This window comes from Papio anubis, chromosome 13, assembly GCF_008728515.1.
Source record: "Papio anubis isolate 15944 chromosome 13, Panubis1.0, whole genome shotgun sequence".
In the NCBI taxonomy this organism is placed as follows: Eukaryota; Metazoa; Chordata; class Mammalia; order Primates; family Cercopithecidae; genus Papio; species Papio anubis.
This window is the reverse complement of record NC_044988.1, coordinates 83,455,529-83,481,369: the sequence shown is the minus strand read 5'-3', so window position 1 is coordinate 83,481,369 and position 25,841 is coordinate 83,455,529. Positions and strand designations below refer to the sequence as shown.

At 49.8% G+C, this 25,841-nt stretch overlaps 1 protein-coding gene across 1 annotated transcript; it reads left to right on the top strand.

The window, feature by feature from the left end:
* Window positions 1–5,983: 5,983 nt before the first annotated feature.
* AMBP (alpha-1-microglobulin/bikunin precursor) lies at window positions 5,984–24,159 on the top strand. The gene is made up of 10 exons (XM_003911329.4): window positions 5,984–6,353; window positions 7,759–7,901; window positions 9,466–9,542; window positions 10,362–10,478; window positions 11,482–11,583; window positions 14,658–14,704; window positions 21,539–21,620; window positions 22,703–22,870; window positions 23,195–23,368; window positions 24,016–24,159. The coding sequence occupies exons 1-10, from the start codon at window positions 6,237–6,239 to the stop codon at window positions 24,045–24,047; spliced, it is 1,059 nt and encodes a 352-aa protein (XP_003911378.2). The 5' UTR covers window positions 5,984–6,236; the 3' UTR covers window positions 24,048–24,159.
* The last annotated feature ends 1,682 nt before the right edge of the window (window positions 24,160–25,841 follow it).

Below are 25,841 nucleotides of genomic sequence, written 5' to 3'. Positions count from 1 at the left end.
CTCCAAGGGGCAAAGACATGACATGCTTCTAATCATTTAATTCTCATACACCCCTATAAGCTCTTATTAACCCCATTTAACAGAAGAGAAAGAAAAGTGAAGTCACTTAGCTAAGATCAAACAGGTAGGAAAGGGTCACAGTCATGACTGGAACTCAGGTCTGTCTGGATATAAAGTTCAGCTGCTTAATCACCACAGCATGCTGGACAACGCCTTGGGAGTATTCCAGGCCATAACACACAGACAAACTCAAATTTGATGACTCAAGGACAAGCCACCACAGAACAAGGGGTCTTTGCTTTATAAATTTTGCCATTGAGTAGCCCAGTCATTCCTTCCTTTGCTCATTCACTGAACATAAGGTTAAGGGATTTTGGATGTGGTGAGTCTAATTTCCCAGTATCCCTCAGCTGTCTGCTTGGGTGGTCCTTCTTGGGACCTGACCTAAATCTCCCCCATGGTTCTGAGTAAGTCAATTAGCACTCTTGGCTGAGCACCTATTATGCACCCAGCACAGTGCTGGGCCCCAAGGAGGGAGAGAGGATCTGGACTTGGTATAGCAGACACTGAGATGACCCTTGGCTGGGGAAGGGAGAAATAAGCCTGACTTTGGCTATGAAGAGTCCAATGAAGGGAGACTCATCAATTCCAAGTGTCTAAAGAACAGGGCCTAAGTTCTAGCCAGGAGACAAGAGATAGGGTCAGCAGAGTGCCTTAAGTGTAACAGAAACAGATCTTGGTTTGAATTTAATGTCTGGGTGACCTTCAACACATGATCACCTGATCTCTTAGCTTCAGTTTTCCTATCTACAAAATAGGGCTACCAGCAGAATAAGATTTTTTTTTTTTCTTCAACTTTTATTTGAAGTTCTGAGGTATATGTGCAGATCTGCAGGTTTGCCACATAGGTCAACAGGTACCATGGTTGTTTGCTGCACAGATATACCCATCATCTAGGTATTAAGCCCAGCATCCATTAGCTATTCTTCCTGATGCTCTCCCTCCCCACCACCCCACAAAAAGATTCTTTTTTTTTCCTTTTTCTTTTATTTTGAGATGGAGTTTCACTCTTGTTGCCCAGGCTGGAGTGCAATGGAGTGATCTCAGCTCACTGCAACCTTTGCCTCCTGGGTTCAAATGATTCTCCTGCCTCAGGCCCCCAAGTAGCTGGGATTACAGGCGTGTACCACCACGCCCAGCTAATTTTGTATTTTTAGTAGAGGTAGGAGTTTCACCCTGTTGGCCAGGCTGGTTTCCAAGTCCTGACCTCAGGTGATCCGCCCGCCTCGGCCTCCCAAAATGTTGGGATTACAGGCCTGAGCCACTCCACCCGGCCTCCAAAAAGGTTCTTAATAGAGGATTTAGAATGACATGCTCTTGCAGTGCTCTGCATGGACTTGGCAGGCAGTAAAAACTTAGTAAAATTATTGTAGCCTTTGTGGTCTGCAGCAACTGCACCCAATTCTAGTTCCACAGCAAAACTATTTTTTTGAAGGGCCCCAACCAAGCATCAAGCTCTCTAGCAGGGTAGGGATGGGCAAGGTAGAGGCCAAATGTTTTATACTCAGCAGGGGATTTTAAGTAGGCTTGGGGCAAGGAAGCCTGGGCGCGAGCTCTCGTTGTACCTCTTTGAGCCTTTGCTCCTGGCCTGTCTCCATCTGTACAGAATAATCTCTGAGCAAACCCTGGTAGGTCTTTCTGGAAGTTCTCTGCTGCCCCCTGGTGGACAAGGGAAGTTCACACCTTAGTGCAGTTCCACCTATGTGTGGAGTCCTTAGCTGGAGCGCACGCGGTACCAAGGGCCTATGATGACAGGAGTCCTACAAATCTACACACTTGGGGTGCATTTTCACAAGTGACCCTCATTCAGTTATTATTTCAACTCTGAAGCCATGAAGGGAAAGGACTGCCCTATTGTCCCCCAGCAAGCCACAAGGACTAGGACTCAAGTCTCTGGGTGGATTTGCTCTTTGGGACGGAGGTGTAGGGATGAGTAGCGATGCCTAGAAATCACAGGGCAGTGAGAACACCCGTCCACGCCACTGGTCATGGAGTTATGGGTGGTGTGCACCTCCTGCCACGCCATGGGGACCCTGAGTGGACAGGCTGTGACACGAGGCCGTGGAAACTGAACAAGGTCAGACATTGGAGGCAAGGCCTCCTGTCACGGAGAAAGTCATCTTATCATTCCACCATTGGCAGAGGAGGACTCAAACCTTGACCACACCCTCTGGTCTGAGTCCCAGTCAATGTCCCCGATGTCCCTGTGGGTCCAGTCACCAGGTCCTAGTGCCCTGGCCTGGCCCCTTCCTTTTTCCTGGAAAACTTCCTAAGGAGTTACTTTCCTGGGTCTCCTGCTTACGCTACCTCCTGATGGATCTCTCCCGATTATTTATGTGGTTGGCCTTGACTTCTGAAAACTCACCAGCGCCCCCCCTCCGTGTACTCCCAAACAACACCCCTTGGCCCGGCAACAAGGTCCCACCTACTGGACCTCAGCCACCTCCCCAGCCTCACTCTCACCACTCCCTTCTGTCCCCAAGCTCCAGACCTGTGGATTTATTTTTATTTTCTGGATTCCAAATGCATCTCTCTCTCTCTGTTTTCTTCCTCTAAGCCTTTGCAATTGCTGTTCCCTGTGCCTGAAACCCACTCCCGTCCCCCTGCACCCACCCCCCCTGCACTGTTGTCTGGCTCACTCCTACTCTTGGGTTCTGACTCCCTTGTCCTGGCCTCTGCTTCCCCAATCACTGAAGCAAACATCCTGTCTCATCGTCTTCTCACCTTGTCTGTTTCCCAATCCCAGGCCTTGAGGAAGCTCCGGGAGGCCTGTCATATGTCCATCCTTTCCCTAGCACCAAACAAGGAGTGCATATTTGGCAAAAGAATAAGTAGACACAAGAATAAATGATGAGGGGAGAGCCTGGGTGCTACAGTCAGGCCTGTCTGGCCCCAACTCAGCCACACACTGGGTGACCTTGACCAAGTCCCATCCCCTCCCTGAGTCCCAGTATGTGCATCTGAAAATTGAGGTCTCTATTCCGTATTGCACTGGGCACCCCTGAGGCTCTGAGGTCTCCTGCGAGGGGCGAGACCCTCCCCCACAACCAAATGGTTTCAGAACCTAGCAATCCCCATGGACCCTTAGACCCCTGGGCCCCCTAGGAGGGCAGGGACCCCAAAGGCTCCATCCTCCCACCCCAGCAGCCAGAAGGGAAAGGGGACAGAAGCTCTCTGACCACTGTTGGTCACAACCTCGTGTCCCAAGGTTAATTTTTAAAAAGCAGTCAAAAGTCCAAGTGGCCCTTGGCAGCATTTACTCTCTGAGTTTGCTCTGGTTAATAATCTCAGGAGCACAAATATTCCTGGAGGCAGGAGAAGAGATCAACGTCCTGGACTTCTCCTCTGGGCCTCTCCCCACCCCCAGGAGAGGCTGTGCAACTGAATGAACAGCCCTGTCCAAGAGAGGCTAGGACTGGGGCTCTGAACACGCCTGCACATCTCAGGCTTCCCACCTGGACGATGGGGCTGATAACCCTAGTCATGCAGGCCCAACATGAAGGTCAGCGAGCCATCTTCATGCACTGTAAGCAGGCTTAGTAGGATGACTTTATTCCTATTAGTGTTCATTGTTATTTATTCTTATACCAGGCCTGCCTCCTCCAAAGACAGACACCCTGAGCCACCACACAGGTAAGGCAGTGGACAGTTTATAGAACACTTCCTCACACATTGTCTCTCTTGGCCTCTTGACAGAACAAGAACTGTTTTCTTCAGTTCACAGATTAGGAAAGTGGTCTTTAGCGAGGGAACGCCACCCCCAACGTCACGCAGAAAGAGGAGAAGTCAGGGGTTTACCACCTCCTTGCTACCATCATTAATCAAAACCTCAAAGATTGAGAAACTTTGTGAACACAAGGAACAGGAAGATAACTTTCCCAGAAAGCTAAACCAAGACAGTAACTGTGCTTAAACTTACATCATGGCTTTGAGCTTCCTAGCAGCCAAAGCAAGAAGGGAATGCAATCACTGGCCAAGGTTAGGGTGACGGAGCAAAGGAAACACATTTATGAATAGAAGCACGCTTGTTCTGGATACCAGTGAAAGAGGGATCTACTGACTGAACGTTCCAGAAGAGACATGATGCACCATTTGTTTCTGCACTGACTACATGGGGGAATCCTTCGATTCTCACATGAGCAGGGGTCTTATTCTTGGGACTGCCTGCCTGAAGGGGTCATTCCCAGCTCTAGCAGAGAGGTGGCTGAGAGTATGGAATGTTCCAGGCCAAGAGCAGGGAGGAAGTAAGGACAGTAGCTTTGACCACTGGAGAAGGGAAATTAATAGAGAGGCCTGTGGTATTGCTGGCAAGAGTGTGAGCACACAGACAACTGACCTGGGTTTTAAAAAGTTCTCATTTAAAATCTTAAATGTAGGCTGGGCGCAGTGGCTCACGCCTGTAATCCCAGCACTTTGGGAGGCTGAGGAGAGCGGATTACCCAAGGTCAGGAGTTAGAGACCATCCTGGCCAACATGATGAAACCCTGTCTCTACTAAAAATACAAAAATTAGCCGGGTGTGGTGGCGGGCACCTGTAATCTCAGCTACTTGGGAGGCTGAGGCACAAGAATTGCTTGAGTCCAGAAGGCGGAGGTTGCAGTAAGCTGAGATTGCACCACTGCACTCCAGCCTGGATGACAAGAGTGAAACTCCGTCTCAAAAAAATAATAATAAAAATAAATAAATAAATAAATAAATAAATAAATAAATAAATAAAACCTTAAGTTTAATAACTACCATATTAGTTTCCTAGGGCTGCTACGAAATATGTCTTCTCCCAGCACTGGAGGTCAGACACCTCAGTCCAAGTTTTCAGCAGAGCCACGTTCCCTTTGAAGGCTCTGGGGAAAAGTCCTTCCTTGCCTTTTGCTAGCTTTTGGTGGCTGCCATCAATCCGTGGTGATCTTTGACTTGTAGCTGCATCCCTCCCACCTCTGCCTCCGGCTTCACGGCACATCTTCCTTATGCTTCTCTCTGTGTCCCTGTGTCTGAGTCTCCCTTGCCATTCTTTTATAAAGATACCAGTCATTGGATTTAGAACCCCTGTCATCCAGTTCAATCTCATCTAACTAATCACATCTGCGAATCAGGTTCCTTCTGCAGTTTGGGATGCACATGGATTTTGGAGGGGGTACTGTTCAACCTGCCACAAACACTCAGCTCTTATTCTATGCTGGGTACTGTCCTAGCGCATTGCAGGTGCCCACTCAACAATGCTAGGAGCTAGGAGCTATTATTATCCCCATTTACAGATGAGGAAACCAAGGCACTGAGAGGCAAAGTGACTTGCCCAAGGTCACACAGCAGTGTGTGCCACTGTAGGCTGCTTGGCTCCCACGTCCATGGTCTCAACCGCGCCTTTCCCAGCTACTCCACTCCCGGCTGAGGGATTCTGGGCAAGTCTCTTCACTCTTGGAGACTCAACTCCTCTGTCTGTTAAGGGGACAAATAGCGCCTACTTCATAAGCTTGTTGTGGGGATTCACTGGAAGCCCGTGGCACGTGTAAAGTGCCTGGTACACAGCCACAGCCAGCACAGAGCAGGTGCTTAGTGAATGGAAGCTCATAACAGTCATCATTCTTAATGTCTCTATTATTTGCAAAGGCTAGGACAAGCCTGGGGGGCTGGAGAAGGAAATCTGGGGACAGGATACCTGGATTCTGGGCTTGGCTCTGCCCATAGACTTCCCTGAGGTCTCTGGCAAGCCACTTCTTCTCCTTGGGCCTCAGTTTTTTCCTGTGAGAAATGGGCCCAATCAGCCTTGACCTGCTGGCTCACAGGGCTGTGAGGTCCAGATGGTATGACTCAGCAGAAAGGCCAGGTCACTCCCCATCCTCGCATGACCCCAGTGACAGGTAGGGAATCTGAGGGGGACTTTTGGGGGGGCGGAGCCCAACCCTGGTGCCCCAGGGCCCTATTGCTTGGCCAATGCCTCTTCTGAAGCAGCCATCCCGGCCTCTTGGTACTGTTGACCCCAGCCAGGCTACAGGGATCGATCGGAGCTGGCCTTGGGGCTGTAATTGGCCCCAGCCGAGCAGGGCAAACACTGAGGTCACCGACAAGCCACAGGCCCCTTCCCCAGCCTCAGTTCACAGCTACCCTGGGCAGGGAGGCAGTGGCCCTTCTGTTGCTAGACCGAGCCTGTGGGATACACCAAGGCAGAGGAGCCTAGAGCCATGAGGAGCCTCGGGGCCCTGCTCTTGCTGCTGAGTGCCTGCCTGGCAGTGAGCGCCGGCCCTGTGCCGACGCCGCCCGACAACATCCAAGTGCAGGAAAACTTCAACGTCTCTCGGGTGAGGCTGCCGCTGTCTGTGGTGGGGTGGATGTGGTGGGGTGGCTGTGGTGATGGGGACTCCAGGCAGATGGGCCCTGCTGAGCAAGTGCTGCCTGTCTCGGGGTCTCAGGCTTCTACTCAGATCATCTGGGATTATGGGATCCTTTGAAGGTACAGCTCTATCCCCTGCCATTCTGTGGGCCTCTTGGCTGACATTCTATGAGTCAAACATCCTCACCTTCTGCACTGTCCTCGTGGGCTCCAAGGGGAATCCTTGTGTTAATGGGAACCCACTCCAAAGAAGGCTTTGTCCTGCCTGCCACTACTCTGCAGCCCCCGTGCAGGCACCCAGCTTTGCCCAGACCTCTCTGCCCACCCCACTCCCAGCCCTTCCTTCTCTAGTGAATCCCCTCTCCCTGTGGCATCTTTCCCTTAGCTCTTCCTGCATCCCCTGCCACATCCGGCCTGACTGCGGACAGACACCTGGGGTGGCACAGGGTGGACATGTGGCCAGCAGCTTTCGGGTTGGGCATGTGGGGCTTATGGGAAGAGGTGGAGCAGGACAGAGAATGGGGTTGGGGGACATTCAGAGGCTTGGGCACACGGAGAGACCTGGACTGGGGCAGGACACTCTCCTGCCAGTGTGGAGTGCCAGAGCTGTCTTCCAACCCCCACTCTACCCTAAATCCCGGGGTGGCTTTGAGCAGACCCTTGCCCACCTTCGGTTCAGTCTCCATGTCTGTATAAAGGGTGTCAGAACCTTCTAGCTGTGGTGTCGTGTGAGTTTTGTTTACTTTTAGGGATAAGGAAAGGTCGTGGCAGAGGGGCAATGAGAAGCAGGTCCCTGTGGCAGTCTGGGACACAAAGGACGTGGGGCACATTGACCTGTTCTGAAGAGCCTGAGGGCTCCTTCAGCTGTCCTGTGCGCTTTCAGGAGGAAGAGGCAGCAGGCCTGTCCTGAATGACCCCATCATGTTCATCACACTTCTGAAATACTTCCTAACGTGGGGTTGTGGGCTGCCTTGCGAGGTGGGGCTACCCCATCACTGGAAGAGTAAAAGACAGGACTCCAGCTCTTGGGGAGCAGTGGTTGATGAAGCTATGGACAGATCCCACATCTCGATAGAGTAAGCCCTTCTGCAGGGCAGGTTGGGACCCCAGTTGCACACCTGCTTCTCTGGGCTCGCTGTGATGCCTGGAACTCCACTCTTAGGGATCTGTCCTCCCTTGAAGGTGTGTGGCCTCTGATTAGTCATAAGACATTATCCCTTAAAAGGATAAGTCATCTCGAGGAGAAGGAGAAGAAGGAGGAGGAGGAGGAGGGGGAAGAGGAGGAGGTGGTGGAGGGCAGGGAGCAGATGTCAGCCAGGTCTGCTTTGAGATCTGAGACTGGTGCAGACCCCCAGAGCTCGCCTGCCTCCTAGATCTATGGGAAGTGGTACAACCTGGCCATCGGTTCCACCTGCCCCTGGCTGAAGAAGATCATGGACAGGATGACAGTGAGCACGCTGGTGCTGGGAGAAGGCGCTACAGAGGCGGAGATCAGCATGACCAGCACTCGTTGGCGGTGAGCATTGGGGTGGGGCCAGAAAGCTGAGAGAGACCAAGAGACCCACAACCTTCCCAGCCCCGTCCATCCTGGGAAGTTGCAGATGTCTGCTTCCAGCCAGGACCTACCTGCCGAACCCCAGATCCCTCTACTCTCCTCCACCAGGACCTCCCTTTTCAGGTGTCCTATCTATTCCTTGAGGGCAGTGTGTCCCAGCACTGTGCCTGTTCTGCAAACTGCTCCTCCCCCTTGGGCATTCCTTAGCCCAGTGTGGGCACTTCAACTCCCCAGGGGCCCAACCTGGGAACTGGGCTCCTCTCTCCCCTGTCACCCATCATCAAGTCCTGCCCATTGTCCTCCTAAATCCCCCCAACCTGCTCACTTCTCCCCTCTCCACTGCCACCACCCTGGTCCAAGCCACCTGTCTTTCTTTCCTGCTTGTCTGCCACAACCTCTCTACTCTTTCCCCACCTCTGATCTCCACCCTTCCACCCCATCCACTCTTCACCCAATAGCCAGAAAGACCTTTTGAAAACTCAAATCTGCTCGAGACCCTTCCATGACTCCCCACTGCCCTGGGAGTAAGATTCAAACCCTTGATGTGGCTTTCCAGGGCCCTCCCAGAACCCAGAACTCCCTGCCACACACTCTGCCGTGTACTCTGAGTCTACCCATGTGGACCTTCTTTCGGTTCTGGAACTCTCACGCCTCCAGGTCCTTGCGCCTGACGTTCCTTTTACTGGGAGCACTTCTCCTCACTTCCCTGGGCTAATTAATTCCTGTGGATTCTTCGGAACTCAGGCTTCATGTCACCTCCTCCAGGAAACCCTCCCAGACACCCAGGTTCAGGTTACCTGCCCTTCTTTGTGCCGGAAGAGCACCTCACACATCCCCCCATGTGGTACTTCTCCCACTGACTGCATCTGCCTCTCGCCTGCCTACCTGACCCACTCAATTGCAAGCTCCAGGAACCCCAGGGGATGGGGTCTGTTTTGTGCTCTTATGTATCCCTGGCATGTAGCACGGGGCTTGCCACATAGGTGCTGCCCAATAAGTGTCCATTGGATAAATAGTGCTCATTGTAGCAATAATAGCTAATACATATGTAGTGCTTCCTCCAAGTTCTTTACATATGTGTCAGTTGATCCTCACACTAACCATGTGAGGTAGAAACTATCTTGATCCCCATTTTATAAATGAGAAAACTGGGGCAAGAGAGGCACAGAACAATACATGGATGAGTGCAGGAATTCATCACTCCAGCTCCTCCTGCGTCAGTATAATGTGTAGATTTGATTAAGGAAGGCGGTTTCAGTGCTGGCTTTGCCAGGAGGATGGCACGGATTGGTTTCTTTTTCTCTGTCCCTCCGTCATATGGAAAATGGGAGTCTCTCAGGGCTAGTGTGAGGATTAAATAAGACATTTGGAGATGTTCATTTCCAAATTAGAAAGCAAACAAAACCACACAAACAAAAAGACTCCCCAAAACCAAGGCATTTGGAAACAGCCCTGCAGGAGGGTTGAGTGTCAGGAGGATGATCTCTACCGGGAGTGACCTTCCTTTTGATTTGTTCATTTCTAGGAAAGGTGTTTGTGAGGAGATGTCTGGAGCTTATGAGAAAACAGATGCTGACGGGAAGTTTCTCTATCACAAATCCAGTAAGTGGAGTGGAAGACATGCACACTCTCTCCTTTGCTTCAAAATACCTTGATGTCCTCAGCTCCCCCTGCCTCTGTAACCGTTCCTCCCATTTAGCTGAGATGTCATCTAGCCTTCCCCCAAACAACTCCTCCTCTTCCTCCTCCTTCTCCTCCTCTCCTCCTCCCCTTCTCTCTCTCCTTCCCTGCCCCCCTGGTGCCCATGCCCGGAGTAGGGTGATGGTGCTGATTTCACCAGCCTTCATGTTTTCGTAGGCACCTCCTATCAGTTGATAAAAATTTAGTAAGCATCTACTATGTACAGTGGGCATGATGCAAAGTGAGAGAGGAATTTGGACATGAATTTATTTGTTAGTTCAGACAATGTTTATTGAATATGCTCTATGTGCCAAACAATTGTGTTAGGGCTGAACTTATGAATGTTTGGCTGGATAGATGGATGAAAGAAGAAATGATTGGTAACTGAATATATGTAAAGGATAAATGAGTCAATCAGTCAGTTGCCTAATAGGTAAATTGATGGAGTGATAAGGGAAAGAAGGAAGGAAGGAAAGAAGGAAGGAAGGGAGATGGATTGATGTATGGAGAGGATAGATGGATTGAGTGATGGTGGATGAATTAATGTGAGTACATGGAGGATATAGATGGGTGAATAGGGAGAGACTGAATATGGATGAATTGATAAATGGAGATATGGAAGGCACGGGTGGATAGATGGATGGATGAGGAGATGACGTGTGAGTAAACAGGTGACAGACCTCCAGCTAGAATAGTCTTCTGACTACTGATCCCTTTGGTCTGCCTGCACCTCCCATACAGAATGGAACATAACCATGGAGTCCTATGTGGTCCACACCAACTATGATGAGTATGCCATTTTCCTGACCAAGAAATTCAGCCGCCGTCATGGACCCACCATTACTGCCAAGCTCTACGGTAATGGCTTATTACTAGATGTGCCCATTGGAGTTAAGGGTGGGAGGACATTGATTTATGGACAGTGGAGTTGGTAACGGCAGGGAGTTGTGCTTTTTCTTTCTGACAAAACTCCAGTTTGGAGAAAGGTACAATCATTGAGTCTCCCCGGAGGAGGTGAAATTCCCTTTTTTTGATCTCTAAAATTCCAGGCCCAGAGAATTACACAGCCTCCAGGCCCTTAAAAGAACCAGTGGGGGCTGGGGGCTGTGGCTCACACCTGTAATCCCAACACTTTGGGAGGCCAAGGCAAGAGGATTGCTTGAGGCCAGGAGTTTGAGACCACCTTGGGCAATATACTGAGACTGCATCTCTACGAAAAATTAAAGAATTAGCTGGGCATAGTGCATGTGCCTGCAGTTCCAGCTACTCAGGAGGCTCAGGCAGGAGGGTCACTTGAGCCCAGGAATTTGAGGCTGCAGTGAGCCATGATTGGGCCACTGCATTTCAGCCTGGGCAACAGAGCAAGACCCTGTCTCAAAAAAAAAAAAAAAAAAAGGGATCAAGATCGAGACCATCCTGGCTAACACGGTAAAATCCTGTATTTTGTAAAAATACAAAAAAACTAGCTGGGCATGGTGGCGGGCGCCTGTGGTCCCAGCTATTCGGGAGGCTGAGGCAGGAGAATGGCGTCAACACGGGAGGCGGAGCTTGCAGTGAGCCGAGATCGCACCACTGCACTCCAGCCTGGGTGACAGAGGGAGACTCCGTCTCAAAAAAAAAAAAAAAAAAAAAAAAGGGGGGGAAGAGTCCTCCGTGGGGACTCAGGAGACCTGGGTGGGAACCTAGGCAGGCCCTTCTTCCTCTTGGGAGCCTGTCTTTCCCTAAGTGTATCGAATAGATTCAACTGCATCAATAGTTTTCAAATTTTCCATAAGGGAAAATCACTGGGCAAAATCATTTCAGGCCCTTCCACTCCAGGCACCTGGTGGTTCTAGGTGTCTCCTGTGCTTTCTCCTTGCAGGGCGGAAGCCGCAGCTGAGGGAAACTCTCCTGCAGGACTTCAGAGTGGTTGCCCAGGGTGTGGGCATCCCTGAGGACTCCATCTTCACCATGGCTGATCGAGGTACATAGCAACCCCCCACCTCAATATCCTGTCCCCTCTTCATCCCTTGTGGGCCCCAGAGACCATCCCAGCCCCTGGGTCCTTACTATAATCCTCTGAGATAAAGAGGGGCCACAGCCTCCCCTCTGTAGTGAATCGGGAAGCCAATGGATTTGCTCCAAGTCTCACAGCTTATTCCTAGCAGAGCTTAGACTAGAACCCATTCAGTGTTCATTCTACGGCCATGTGTCTCAGGGAGGTTGTAGCCAGAATCCATAGATACCTCTTAGGAGGCAAACAGTTTTGGGACTAAGAGGATGGGCTCAGGAATCAGAGTGTTACGGGATCTTTGGGGCATTGCTTTTCTGGCTGTAAACCTCTGTGGCTGGTGGTGCCTTTGCCTGAGTTTTGCTTGGGTCTGCTGGGCTTGTTCCACCCACTTGGCCTGGTAGATTATGCTATGCTTGGCTCATGCTACTGGCCTGGATCCCACACCTCCAAGGAAGACTGTGACTCAGGCATGAAGCGGCAAGGCGTGTATGAGTGAGCGTGGGGTCTAGCCACTGTAGTCAGACATGCTGGCTGCTGCCATGGGGTGGGCAGCTCCAGGTGCTGGCATGGGTGCCAGCACTCTGTAAGGGTGTGGCTGGACCAGGTGTACCACAAGCAGATTTCTCAGCTGGCACCAGGGAATGGAGTGGTGCCTGGAAGCTTGGAGATGCCAGGAACTGCAGGGCCCCAAAGAGGGAGTCAGAGTCCTGGCTCGGGGAGCTCCCAGGTCTGGGCTCCCCAAAGGACCACAGCTTTTCTCTCCTTCTCTTCACCTGCAATGTGGTGAGCAAGGGGCATGTTTCAGCCCTGTTTGTGTTACAGTTAGCCTTGCCATTTGATGGGTCCTAAGCTCTTGTCCTGTGACCAGAAAGAATGAGGTATGCAGACAAATGTAGGGTGAGCGAGATGAAGGGGAGCTTTACTGAGCAACAGAACAGCTTGGAGGGGACCTGCGTGGGCAGCTCCTTTCTGCAGCCAGGGCGTTCTGATGAGTGTTCAGCTCCTAGCAGAGCAGAGACCCGGGAATGGGAAGCTCCTCTCTGCAGGCAGGTCATCTGCTGAGGCTGCAGCTCTCAGCAGAGAGGAGGCCCTAGAGTGGGTGTCTCCTCTCTGCAGGCAGGTCATCCCATTGTCTCCCCTTGTCTCTCTGTCCTCTCTTTGAATCTGGCTGAGCCTGGGGTTTTCATCTCTGTCCTTTCCTCAAGTCTGGCTGAGTCTGGGATTTCTATGGGCGCTCTGCGTGCAAGTTTGTACTGACTGGCCCATGGGCAGCCATGGGTAGGCCCAGGGAAAAGCACCACAAGTTCCCCATCTGGTTCATGGGACTGGTGGCCCAGCCCCCAGGCTTCAGGCCCTTCCCAGCTTGAAGGTGGGGCTTCACCGGGGACCAGCTTCCTTCCACTCAGGAGCCTGTCTGCCTTCTGCTGCTATTCATGGCACCCAGGCTATTCATACCAAGGGGCGCCTCCAGGCCAGTGCCAGCTGCCATCAGCCCCCACTTGGCCTCCCTCTCATGCTTGTTGACATCCAAAGTCTGGAGGGGGCTGAGGCAACCGGGAGCTGGCATGTCAGCACTGCCCTGAGCGTGTGCACACCTGTCCAGGCTTCAGCAGCACCCTGGCTCAGACCTGATCTTGCTCCAAGATAAAGCAGGCACCAACAGCAGGGAGAAGCCAGGCAGTGGGAGCAGTCATCCTAGAGTCTGCGGTGGGCAGGGGACCTTCCTGGGCCTCTGAGAGTGCAGACATGCCTGGGTCCACAGCCACAGCAGCGCAGCTGCTGCTGCACTCGGGGAGCTCCTGCCCCACCAACTCAGAAGGGGCAGGGCTCCCACTTGTGCCCAGCTCTCACCAACTCAATGGGGTGTGCAGCCCCAGCCGCACCCCCTTGCAGCCTGGGGCAGGGGCTGTTGGTGGGCCCAGACCGGTGTCTAGGGCTGGGGTGACATCGTGACAAGCTTCCTCCATGGCCACAGCACTCAGGGGTGGCCTGAGGCTCCCCTTGCCTGGCTCGCAGCCCTGCCTAAAAGGTGCCTCCAGGAGTGGATTGTAGGCCCCAGGCCCAGCCATCCAGAGTGTCAGGCTTGGCGGTCACCCCAATGTGGGGTGGACCCTGGGGACATGGCCCCTAGTGGCTTCACACAGAGCCTCCTCCCGAGGCATAGGAACCCGGTGCCCTCAGTGGGGTGGGCCTGGTGGCCGCACCACTGGCTGGGTCCCTGAAGTGGGCGCCACTCCCATTTCCTGCCCCAGGCCCCCGAAGCATAGCCGCAGCTCCACACCCCAGGCCCAGCCCTGTGCTCTGTGTGCAAGTGCAGCAATGCCCTGGGCCCAGCTCTGCCCCAGGGGCCCTCTCTGCCCAATTGTATTGCTCCCCTGCTGGCAGGTGACTGAGCCCAGCCCCACTGTGACGGCCCCCAGGGTGGCAGGCTCCAGGGGCTCCCAGAGGTGGGATCCGGGGACTGTCAGCCTCCTCCCCACGACCTCTCTGCAATGATGGTGGGCGAGAATGGCAACATGGGGCCACGGTCTGGAGTAACAGACCCTCGTGCCTCCCTGCTGCAGCTAGTGTGATGGCAGCGGACACTCCGGATGGCCCACTGCTGCCATCAAGAGCACCTGGATTCAAACTTAACTGTGTGGCCTCTGGCTAGTCAACCTCTCAGGGCCTCATTTCCCTCATCTGTATATTAGGCATAATACACCTTCCTTAGAAGTTGCTGTAAAAGGCAATGCAATATAAGCACAATAGCACTGTGCTCATAAATGCTCAGTGTTAGCTCTTGCTATTCTTGCCATGAAGCCGATAAAATGATGCTAGTGGGGTGGGGTGGGGTGGACAGATGGTAATGATGGTTCAGTCACCAGTCCGTTGCTTTTCCAGTGAATGGCCTTGAGCAAGCCACGGAGGCAGGACCATTCATGAAGTGGACTAAGGCATGACAAGTTCCCAGCACGATGCTCACCAAAGAAACAAATCTGGGTCTAGGATGGCCCCTGAGCCTGGTCCTCTTATTCACTCCTCTCTCCTGCTCTGTGGCCTAGGTGAATGTGTCCCTGGGGAGCAGGAACCAGAGCCAATCTTAATCCCGGTGAGTGCCTGATCCCCCGACCCCATCCCACCCCTTCCCACCCCACTCTGCCCCAGGCATGGTGCACACTTGATCCTGCTGCAGAGGGAGGCAGAGTCATGGGGAGGGGTTGAGAGGAGGCAGTGATGGGCATGAGTGTTGAAGTCAGACTCACTGGGGCTCCATCTTGATTCTGCCACCTGGGCTAGTTGCCAATCTGTCTGGACCTCACTTTTCTCATCTTCGAAACGGGATAATTACACTTACCTTCCAGGCTTGTGGTAGAATTTAATGACATATAGAAAAGTCCTTAGCACAGTGCCTAAAACTGTCTAAAAGAAGTAAAACACTCAATAATGAAATAGTAATAATAATGAAATAATGATATTCAGTCCATGAAAATAAATCAATTGATGTTCCTAAAAATCAGCAAACCTGAGAACAAGCAGCTTCTCAAACCATCTCTTTTCCTATGTTGCCTTCTGATTTTGGGGGCTTTCTTACGCTTCCCTTTTATTTTCCTGCATTTTGCCATATTGATTACACGTTCTTCATTCTCTTTTCTCTGATTATTTGGAAAATCATATATCCTATTCTACCGATGTATGTATGTACATGGGTATATGTGTGCGTATATCTATGTGTGTATATCTATGAATATATATGTTTATTTAGAAAAATATTCTTGAAAATTGCAAAACTATAAACCCCCCACAAAAAGACCAAATGTCCTTGTTCCTATGTAGAATTAACAGTTAACACATTAGGTATTTGTTCCTATATTTTAAAAGAAAATGACTATTGATCTTACAAAACTAATAAATGGTCATTATGAAGAATTAAAGGAATGTAGAAAAGTATAAAGATAAGTAAAAGTTTTTTTTTTTTTTAATCTCACCACCTCAAAACTATCAGCAGTCACACAGTTTCTGGAATCTTGCCACACATATGGATAAAAGGACTTACAGAAAAAAGGACAAATGGATGATCAAATTTAGATACACTGTTATTAAGTGTGATTATGTTGCAAGTGCTATTTCTAATTTTTAAAAGCATTAATTGTGGTTTTATTTGAATGTTTTGTTTAATTGAGACAGAGTCCCACTCTGTCACCCAGGCTGGAGTGCAGTGGCATGATCTTGGCTCACTTCAACCTCTGCCTCCTAGGTTCAAGTGATTCTCTTACCTCAACCTCCTGAGTAGCTGGGATTACAGGTGCCCACCACCATGCCTGGCTAATTTTTATTTTATTTTATTTTTTTTAGTAGAGACAGGGTTTTGCCATGTTGGCCAGGCTGGTCTCGAACTCTTGACCTCAGGAAATCCACCCACTTTCGTCTCCCGAAGTGCTGGGATTACAGGCGTGAGCCACTGTGCCTGGCCTTCTGAATTTTTTCTTAAGGAAACTGAAGTGGAGTTCTTGAACTTCAAATAAATATTTATTCACAAGAGGATTTATGTCCTAAAGATTCTTCTAACGTCAAGGTGGTAAAAAGACATTTAAGAGGCTGCCATCACTGTATATTTTTAAAGAGTATATTTATTGTCTCCGTGATTTGAAAGACAGGAGCACTCTCTTTGAGAGTGAAACTCTGTGGCAACTCTTCTTTCTTCTGTCTTTTTCATTGTCTAGATCGATACCATTCCCGTCTTCTCTGTCTCCATAATCCCATCTTTTAGGAGTAGTTCTCTATTTTAGTGGATTCTGTTCTTACCTTTAGGGAATATAACCACAGCTTCTCTGTTCCTGAGTTATTTATTCCTATTATTCTCTTAATTAGTGCCATTTCTTTGCCAGGTGGTGTTTTTGAGGAGGGTTCATGAGTGTTTCAGTCCATGAATTCTCCCATGTTTGAGAAGGTCTGTCAGTTTCCTTCACGTTTGATGCCATTTTGCTTGTTTGCAACAATCTCAGGTCGTGTGTTTCTTCCCTTAGAACTTTGCATATGTTACTCCATTGTTCTCAAGCGCTGATTATCGCTAGGAAAAAGCCCGAGACCCGTGTGATATTTCTTCTCTTTGTAGGCAATTTGTTTCTTCTGTTCAGATGCCTGGGAAAACTTTATCATTAAAATCAACATCTTAACAAAACCTGTCTTGATGTTGAAAATTCGGTATAAAAATTTGTTGGGGGTTGGGCGCAGTGGCTCATTCCTGTAATCTCATCTCTTTGGGAGGCTGAGGCAGGAGGATCACTTGAGGTCAGGAGTTTGAGACCAGTCTGAGCAACATAGTGAGATTCCATCTCTACAAAAAGTGTTTGTTTTTTTATTTGTTTTTTAAATTAGCCAGCTCGGTGGGTGGCACTTGTAGTCCCAGCAACTCGGGAGGCTAAGGAGGGAGTATTACTTGAGCCCAGCAGGAGTTCGAGGTTACAGTGAGCTATGATTGTGCCACTGCACTCTAGCCTGGGCAACAGTGAGATCTTGTCTGTATTTAAAAAAATACATCCTGGGCCAGGTATGGTGGGTCACGCCTGTATAAAAATGCAAAAATTAGCTGGGTGTGGTGGCGCATGCCTGTAGTCCCAGCTACTCGGAAGGCTGAGGCAGGAGAATCGCTTGAACCGGGGAGGCAGAGGTTGCAGTGAGCTGACATCGCACCACTGCACTCCAGCCTGGGTGACAGAGCAAAACTCCGTCTCAAAATAATAATAATAATAATAATAATAATAATAATAATAATAATGCATCCTGGAATTCAATGTTCTCTTTTCATGTACAGATTATATTTCTTCTGTGTTTGAGGGATATCTCTCTTGATATCATTGAGTTTATCTTCCATTCCCTTTGTTGGGTTTTGCTACCTCGGGAACGCTTGTTTTAGCACCTGGGAGCATCTTTGCCTTCCACATCTACTAGTTTCTCCCCAGTTGCTTTCATGTCTTTGTCTTTTCCATCTGCATTCACTGGGATTATTACCAGTCTCTCTTCTACGACATTCATTGCATTTTTAGCAGTCATTGCCTTCTGCAGACAATCATTTCATTCTGTTTCTTGCTATTTCTATTTCTAATTTATTCACTGGCTCTGAATTGATGTTGTTTTGGTTCTCAATTTGTTTCTGTAGGCTCAGATTTCTTCTTTTCATCTTATTCTGTTGTTTTTGCTCATGCCTGTAATCCTAGCACTCTGGGAGGCTGAGGCAGGAGGATTGCTTGAGGCCAGGAGTTCAAGACCAGCCTGGGAAACATAGCAAGCCCCCATCTTTACACACACACACACACACACACACACACACACACACGTGCGCATAAATGCATGTTCTAATTAAGTAATTCTATAGCTTGAAGGCATTGAGGAATTTCCTTCTGTTTCTTGAGTTCTGTTTTCTTCTAGTGTCACAGGTTGGGTTCCCCAGGACCAACACCTGTAGGGGAGAAGGCATGAAGGCAAGATTGGGCAGAGGAAGCAGTCCAGCTGCGATGCAGTTACAATGCCTCAGCCAATACCACAGGGACCTCTGACACTTCAGAGATGTCCCAAGATGCTGCAAAGGGGCTGAGTCCTAATACCCCCGTGTTGATCAGTCTGGGAGGTGGGCATGACCTTGGGTGAGATGACTCCTTTAGCTGCCACAGTCCCCAGGCTGACCCCTGGGAGCTGTCTGACAGCAGCACTGTCGGCGACTGAGGAAGTACATCCATTGCTGAGGGGAATCCAAGCAGTTTATGAAAGTGTCCACCACAGTCAGGCTCTTTCTCTTATTCAGGTTATTTTTTTATTCACTTCTGAAGTGGGTTTGGGTAGTTTCTGTACCATTTCTCTTCATCTTGCTCCTTCTTAGTCAGCTTTATGCAGATTTTCTGTTTGTTCTGGTACAGTGGGAAGTGCCATTTACTCCTTGGCCCTCTTCCCAATAAATTTGAGCCCACTCCCACCTCCCCCCAGCCCCATCCTACTTTAGTGTAAGAGTCCAAGGAAATGGTGGGGGTGGCGGTGGGGTGAGGAGCTGCCCCGAGGTGCACGTGCGTGTCTGAGTACCATCTGTGTGTTTCCTGGGGCTGCCATAACAGAGAACCACAAATGGGGAGTTAAACAACACTGATGCGCTGTCTCACAGTTCTGGAGGCCAGAAATCCAAGATCAAGTTGCTGGTAGGGTTGGTTCCTTCTGCGGGCTTCGAGAAACTGCCGTGCCTCTCCTGTGGCCTCTGGTGGTTTGCTGGCAGTCTTTGGTGTTCCCTGGCTTGTTAAAAGCATCATCCCAATTCCTGCCTTTATCTTCACAGGGAGTTCTCTATGTGTGCGAATCGCCCCTGTTTATAAGGACACCACTCATATCGGATTAGGGTCCGGCCTAATAATCTCGTCTTAATTTGTTGCATCTGAACAATCCAATTTCCAAATAAGGTTACATTCTGAGGTTCTGGGGGGTTAGGACCCCAGTATATGAATTTTGGGGGACACAGTTCAATCCATAACATCCTTCCTCTGCTTCTGTTTGGAAGGACTGCTGAATGTTCTGGATGGGGCCCATTATCCCTGGAGGCGGGGGGCTGGTGTGATATAATCCATCCCACAGCAACGTGTCCTGGAGCACTCAATTGCATAGCCCTGGAACTTTTACTGCTATTCTTCCCATTCCATGAACTCCATTTTTGCTTTTTACTCCTTTCTCTCCAAAAGGCATTTTCACTACTCCTCTGTCAGGAAAGGAAAGGGATGGAGTGCCCCTCCGTTTTCTCCTTCTGGGTTTAGAAGTATTAGGAAAAATTATAAATCTGATGACATACCAGGCCTGGAGGTTGGAGGGCACAGCTGAGCCATTCTATTCAGTTCCAAAATGTCTTGTGTTTTTTTCCCTGGTTGCCAGTTTTAAAGTTTTTGGCTTTAAGTGGGACTCCTTTCTTTGAGTGATACTGATGACAATTTGGGGACTGGGGTTATGCTTTTAAACTCATTTTTTTGGCTAAATACTAGGTTTTGGGGGGAGAACGCTAGAAGAGAGTTTCAATTTGCTATTTTAATTCAGATGTCAAGTAAATCTGTATTTCTTTATCAATGTCAAGAATGAAACCACAGCTAATGACTCCCCTTGCAAAAGAGTGAAATACAGCACACTTCTATTTCCCCTGTTTCTCACCATGATTATCCTTTCAGATTTTTCCCCATACCTGTTTTTGTGGATATGATCGGAAATTGTTTACATTTTCTACCTTTATTTTTTTAAAAGAATTGTTTCTAAATATTTCCAGTAAATCACGTAACCATGTTAGCAATTATTTATTATTTAACTCTATATTTTATTGGCTTCATACCTTATCATTATTTCTTTGCCATTACATCTTTAATTTCTGGCATTTAGATTCCCTTCTCAATTGGTGGGACTATGTCTACAAGTAATTTTTTCAGGAAAGATACATGGGTGGCAAATGTCTAAATCCTTGCAAGGCTGAGAATGTCTTTCTGTGGTTTTATCATACGGCCAGTGGTTTGGATGAGTGCAGGATCCCAGGGTTACAATCTTTTCCCTCTTAAAACCCTCAGATATTGCTCTGGGGCTTCTGTCATTAAATGCTGTCATTTACTCTGAAGGCCACCAGGCTCTTTATTCTTTGTCCCTAGGAATGTCCAAGAAGGAGCTCTTCACTAATTTTGCCGGATTCCCCTTTTCCCTCTAATTGGGCAACTCGAATCTTTCTTCAACTCAAAAAAAGTTTTCTTTTATTATTTCTGTATTGATTTTCTCTCCTGGAAATCCTATTATGTGGGTTTATTTCCCATAGCATAGAAACTGCACTTTATCATCTCTATGGTGTGGTTAAATTCAACATCATTTTAATGTTCAACAATTTTCTACTTTCACATACTCATTTCCATCACTGTAGGCTCCTGTTATACGAATGTATGCCATCTTTTTTTGTTTGGTTGGTTTTGTTTTTTGGATGCATATCATCTTGAATTTCAGGGAAGGTTTAAGTGTTCTTCTGTTTCTTACTGCCATCAACCTGAATTCCAGAAGATCCAGAATATCTCCCATTTAGTGAGGGTATTTCTTCAGCCCAACCCAATTCTGGCAGCTGCAGTTTTTAACTTGTCCCACGACTTTTCTCCATTTCTCTATCCTCATCAAGGAAAGCCTATATGCCACCAGCTTAAGACTGGTCTGGAAGACAGAGAAAGTCCCTGACAGTTTTCACAGTGTTCTGTTGCCCCTGAAAAGGTGATGAGAAATTTTGAGATTACTACAGCTACCTTCTCAAGTTCCAGGTCTCACCTGTGGGCAGGGCTACTGCCTACTGGCCAGCAGTTTCCTGCTCATCTCTTCTATAATTGCCTTGGGATCCTGCCTCAGGGACTGTACACCCAGAGGCCCTCTTGACAGCTTTGGCAACCTGCCCTGCTCTGCAGTCCCCACCACCACAATAAGGAGTTAGGATCAGTTCCAGGGTCCCTTCTTTCTCTCTGGAATTTTTTTTTTTTTTTTCTGCAAGCAGCTGATGATGATCTGGTCAGCACTTCCTGTAAACCAGTTGCACCTGTGCTCTGCTGTGCACCAATGCCTTCACATCTTTAGTGTGAGGGTGCTGCTCTCCCCTGGTTTCCAACTCTGGGAGATACCCTTTCTTCATTACTATATTCCTTTAGGCACTTCAACTGGAAGTTGGATATGGGGCTGTTGTCATACTTCATGGTTTTGAATTTCACTTCAGATCAGAAATCTGTCCTCTGATGCCCATTCAGGAATTCAGGTTGATACTTTTGGGAAAGCAGTCCTTTAACTAGTCTAGGAGCTGTGTTCCTACCTACACCCTGATTCCCAAAGCAAGTTGTTCATGTATATATTCCAGGGTTACAGGAGACAATAATGGTAAGGGGTCTGCAACTGCTTCTTCTCTTTCTCTCCCCTGCAGAGAGCCCGGAGGGCTGTGCTACCCCAAGAAGAGGAAGGATCAGGGGGTGGGAGACTGGTAACTGATGTCACCAAGAAAGAAGGTAATGAGCACCTGCCTTTTCATCGCCCCCCACCCCCCCCGCCATACTCCAGAAAGGAAGGGCCGACAGTTGACTCACGCTGGCTGCTCTTATCACTGCAGTCTCTTTATCTGTTAGAGACTCAAGGGCTAGACTGAGAAAAGGCAAATCAAGTACTCTGCACTCTGCCAGGGGTTGTGGGGGCAGAGAGAGGAGCAAGAAGCATGGTCCTGAGCTTGAGATCTGTCAGCTCCATGATGAGAAGCTGGTTCTTGCCCTGTCTGTATGACTGTGTGGCCTCCTAGCCTTGGTTTCCTCATCCATATTATGGGATAATAGCCTGTGGGGCTGAACATCAGGGCTTTTGTAGAAGCAAGTTGGGGAGGGACATGGGAATGCTTTGTGCAGTTGACAGTGTTCATGAACAACTTCCTCTCCAACTCAATCAGCAAACACTGAACCCTGCTCTGCCCCAGCCCCTGTGCTGGGCACTGGGATCATATAGACCACTTGTGTCATTTTGGAACTTCTGGTCTAGTGGGGGAGGCATCCAAGGGCGAAGGTGATGGACCCAAAAGGAAGGGTCAGCTAAAGGGCTGGGGGAGCTGAGAGGTTGGTGGGGTGAAGGGATCAGGACTTCATGGAGAAAGGGGAAGTCACGCAGTGTCCAGGCATCCAGGTAAAGTTTTATGGAGGGTGGCATTCCAGGGGGCAAGGAACAATGGGAGCAAAGGCAGGGTGGGTGGGACTTGGTGAAAAGATCAGGCTGGCGAGTGTGGGTGCTGGTGAATATGTTATCAACTACTATTAGAGTTTGGGGGCAGACAAGACCAATACAGGGGGACAGTGGGCCTGTGGTTCACTGGTAACTCCCCATGACATGGAGTGGAACGGGCATTGGTTTTGGAGACAGGGTTTTGAATCTTAGCTCTATGTGATCCTGGGCAAGTTACTTCACCTCTCTGAGAGTCAGTTGGCTTATCTAAAAAGAGTTGATAATCCTTTTAGTGAAACTTAAATAAGATGGCACATATCAAGTGCCCAGCCTGATAATGGGTACACAGTCAACACTTGGTCAGTGCTGCTGGTCTGCCCCTCCCTAGATTCCTGCCAGCTGGGCCACTCGGCCGGTCCCTGCATGGGAATGACCAGCAGGTATTTCTATAATGGCACGTCCATGGCCTGTGAGACTTTCCAGTATGGCGGCTGCATGGGCAATGGTAACAACTTCATGACAGAGAAGGAGTGTCTGCAGACCTGCCGAACTGTGGGTGAGTGCGGGCCCCCACCCCTGTGCACTCTGCACCCTCAGGACCCTGTTCCTCCAGTAAACCACCTGTGAATTGGAAAGGTAGCTAAGATAGGGCATTCCAGTGGCAGAACTCCAGGCAGTTTCCTGAAATCATAGGAATTCCACCTTTGGATGTGGAGGACCTCGGGCAAATCATTTTCTTTCTGTGGGCCTCAGTTTCCCCATCTGTCAAAAAGGGATGAGGTGTTCTAGATGAGCAGGGCCCTCTGGCTCCGCAGTCTCATGTATGTCTGATCAGCAGTCACAGGGTTTCTCATGTTCCATGCCTCTCTCCACTCCACAGCGGCCTGCAATCTCCCCATAGTCCGGGGCCCCTGCCGAGCCTTCATCCAACTCTGGGCATTTGATGCTGTCAAGGGAAAGTGCGTCCTCTTCACCTACGGGGGCTGCCAGGGCAACGGGAACAAGTTCTACTCTGAGAAGGAGTGCAGAGAGTACTGCGGTGTCCCTGGTGATGGTAGGCAGCCCTGCAGGGTGCCAGGCTGGGCTGAGGGGCTGTTGGAGTCGAGGTGGGAGAGCCCTGGGAGGAGTAGGGGTTTGGAGAGCTGAGTTCTGGACTCTGTTGTGCAGCCCATCTACCCTCTGAAATGGGGCCGAGCCTGGGGCCTTACCCCAGCTGGATTTGGGCCTTGGGGAGGTACTAGCCAGGCACTGGCAGAGGGTATGCAGGGCTGACTGAGGAGTGGTGCAGAGCTGGGTTCTAATTCTGCGCCTGCAACATTGAGCAAGTGCCAATCTGAGTGTCAGTATTCTCTTGTAAAATGGGACAAAGCACCTGCCTCCCAGCCTTCCCAGTACCTGACGCGGAGTTAGTACTCAGCTAACAGCAACTGCTACTACTAATGACGACAACGATACAATGATGACAGTAATAGCATTCCAGGGAACAGCAACCATTCAAGATGCTGGTGCCTTGATTTTCCCACTGGAAAATGGCACCTGCGGTAAACCAGAAGAGGAAAAAAAAAGCTGATCATTTCGTGGAATGCCCTTTGGAGATAAATCATCAGCAAGCAGAGGTTACTGGCCCCAGGCAACAGCTGCCTTCCCTCCCCTGAGTGTCCCTGCCCACAGACCCCTCCCTGAGTCTCTCTGTGTCCACAGGGGATGAGGAGCTGCTGCGCTTCTCCAACTGACAACTGGCCGGTCTGCAAGTCAGAGGATGGCCAGTGTCTGTCCAGGGGTCCTGTAGCAGGCAGCGCCAAGCAACCTGGGTTCAAATAAAAACTAAATTGTGAACTCCTGAAATTCTGTGTCCTCATTGTTCATTGTCATCACAAATGTAACAGGGTGGCGGAGGGAAGAAAAAGCCAGGGTGGGGCCATATGCAACCCCAGCTTTCCCCGGAAGTGAAAACTGCGTTGGAAACATAATAGAATTATCTTCAGTACATGACATTGGCTATGCAAATTATGAAACAAATCACGGTTCTATTTACAATAGTGTAAAATGAGATTATTTTGTTTTGTTTTAATAAGGCTAGGAAAGAAAGGAGGAAGAAGCTCTGGGGACTTGTTTCTGGGAGAGGTTTGATGGGTCATCAGTGACCCAGGCTCAGAAGAAATAATTGTGCCCTGCTGTGCCCAGGGAGCTCAGGGCAGACAGCCCACAAATGCCTGAAATAATTTTCCTGTCCTTTGCTGCACCAAACACCTCCCCAAGGTTTCACTTTGGCTGCAGCCACATCCCCAGAACCAGCTGCCTGGAGCTGGAAAGCCTCAGCTGTTTCTCTGCATGGCCCTGGAGAGCCCATCCCCTGGGACCTTTCCCTGGAAGGAAAGTGCTCACTGGCCTTCACCTTGTGTCCAGTGCAACTGCTGGGCCCCTGCCCAGGGCTAGAAGCCCTCGGTCTGGGCTGGCTTCTCCTCACCCTTGGGAAAGGGAGTAGGTGGGCTCTCTAGAGCAGCCCAGGACAAACTTGGCCCAAGAACATGACTCCAGGAGGCTCCAGTGTAGACACACGGGCTTTACAAACATCTGATTTATAAATATCTCTTGCTAACTGCATCCGCCCAGAGCCCCGATGGCTGCTGTGGCTGTAGAGGGATTGGAGGCCCCAGCTTTGTGTGTTCTGAAGTGGAGAGCTGACCCTGGCAGAAGAAACCCAGGCAAGGCCCTACCTCCTCCTGTCTGTGGGTGACCAGCATCCTAAGGGCCGGTGGCTAGTTCAGTCCTGGGTTCGCCCCTTGTGCCCTTAGCCTGTTGGCTTGAGGGACCAGGAAGGAAGGAAGGAGGGATTCCATAGTTCTGGTTGAGGGGAGGAACCTGGAGACAAGGATTTGGGGATAAAAGCTTTGCAGTCCCCTGGGTCAGACACATCAAGACCCTCCCTTTGTCTCCCCCAACATTCAGAGTGTGGGGCTTACAGGTTCCAACAGAGAAGACTGCCTTGAGGGGCAGCATCTGTGGTCACGGCCCAGACTTTCTGGGCAGAAGCAGGTCGGGTCAGGTGCAGGGAGACAGGCAACTGTCCAGGAGAAGTGAGAGGCCTCCGGCCTGGGACTAACAGAGGTCCTCCCATCCTGTGTCCACATCTTGTTCCTTCCACACGTGCCTCCCATGCCAGGGCCCACCAGCCACAGCAGTTTGAAGGGGCCATGTTGAAGAGGGATATTTTGAAGAGACTTGAACTGAAAGATAAAAATGTTTAAATTGGAGGGTGTGAGTTGCAGATGCACAGGCCAGCGTCAGCTGGTGGATGGACACGTTGCTCACGAGATTTTTTTTAAATTTTATTTTTTTGAGACAGGGTCTCGCTCTGTCACCTAGACTGGAGTGCAGTGCCGTGATCTTGGCTCACTGAATCCTTGACTTCCTGGGCTCAGGCGATCCTCCCACCGCAGCCTCCTGAGGAGCTGGGACTACAGGTGCGTGCCACCATGCCTGGCTAATTTTTGTATTTTTGTTTTTGAGACATGGTTTCACCATGT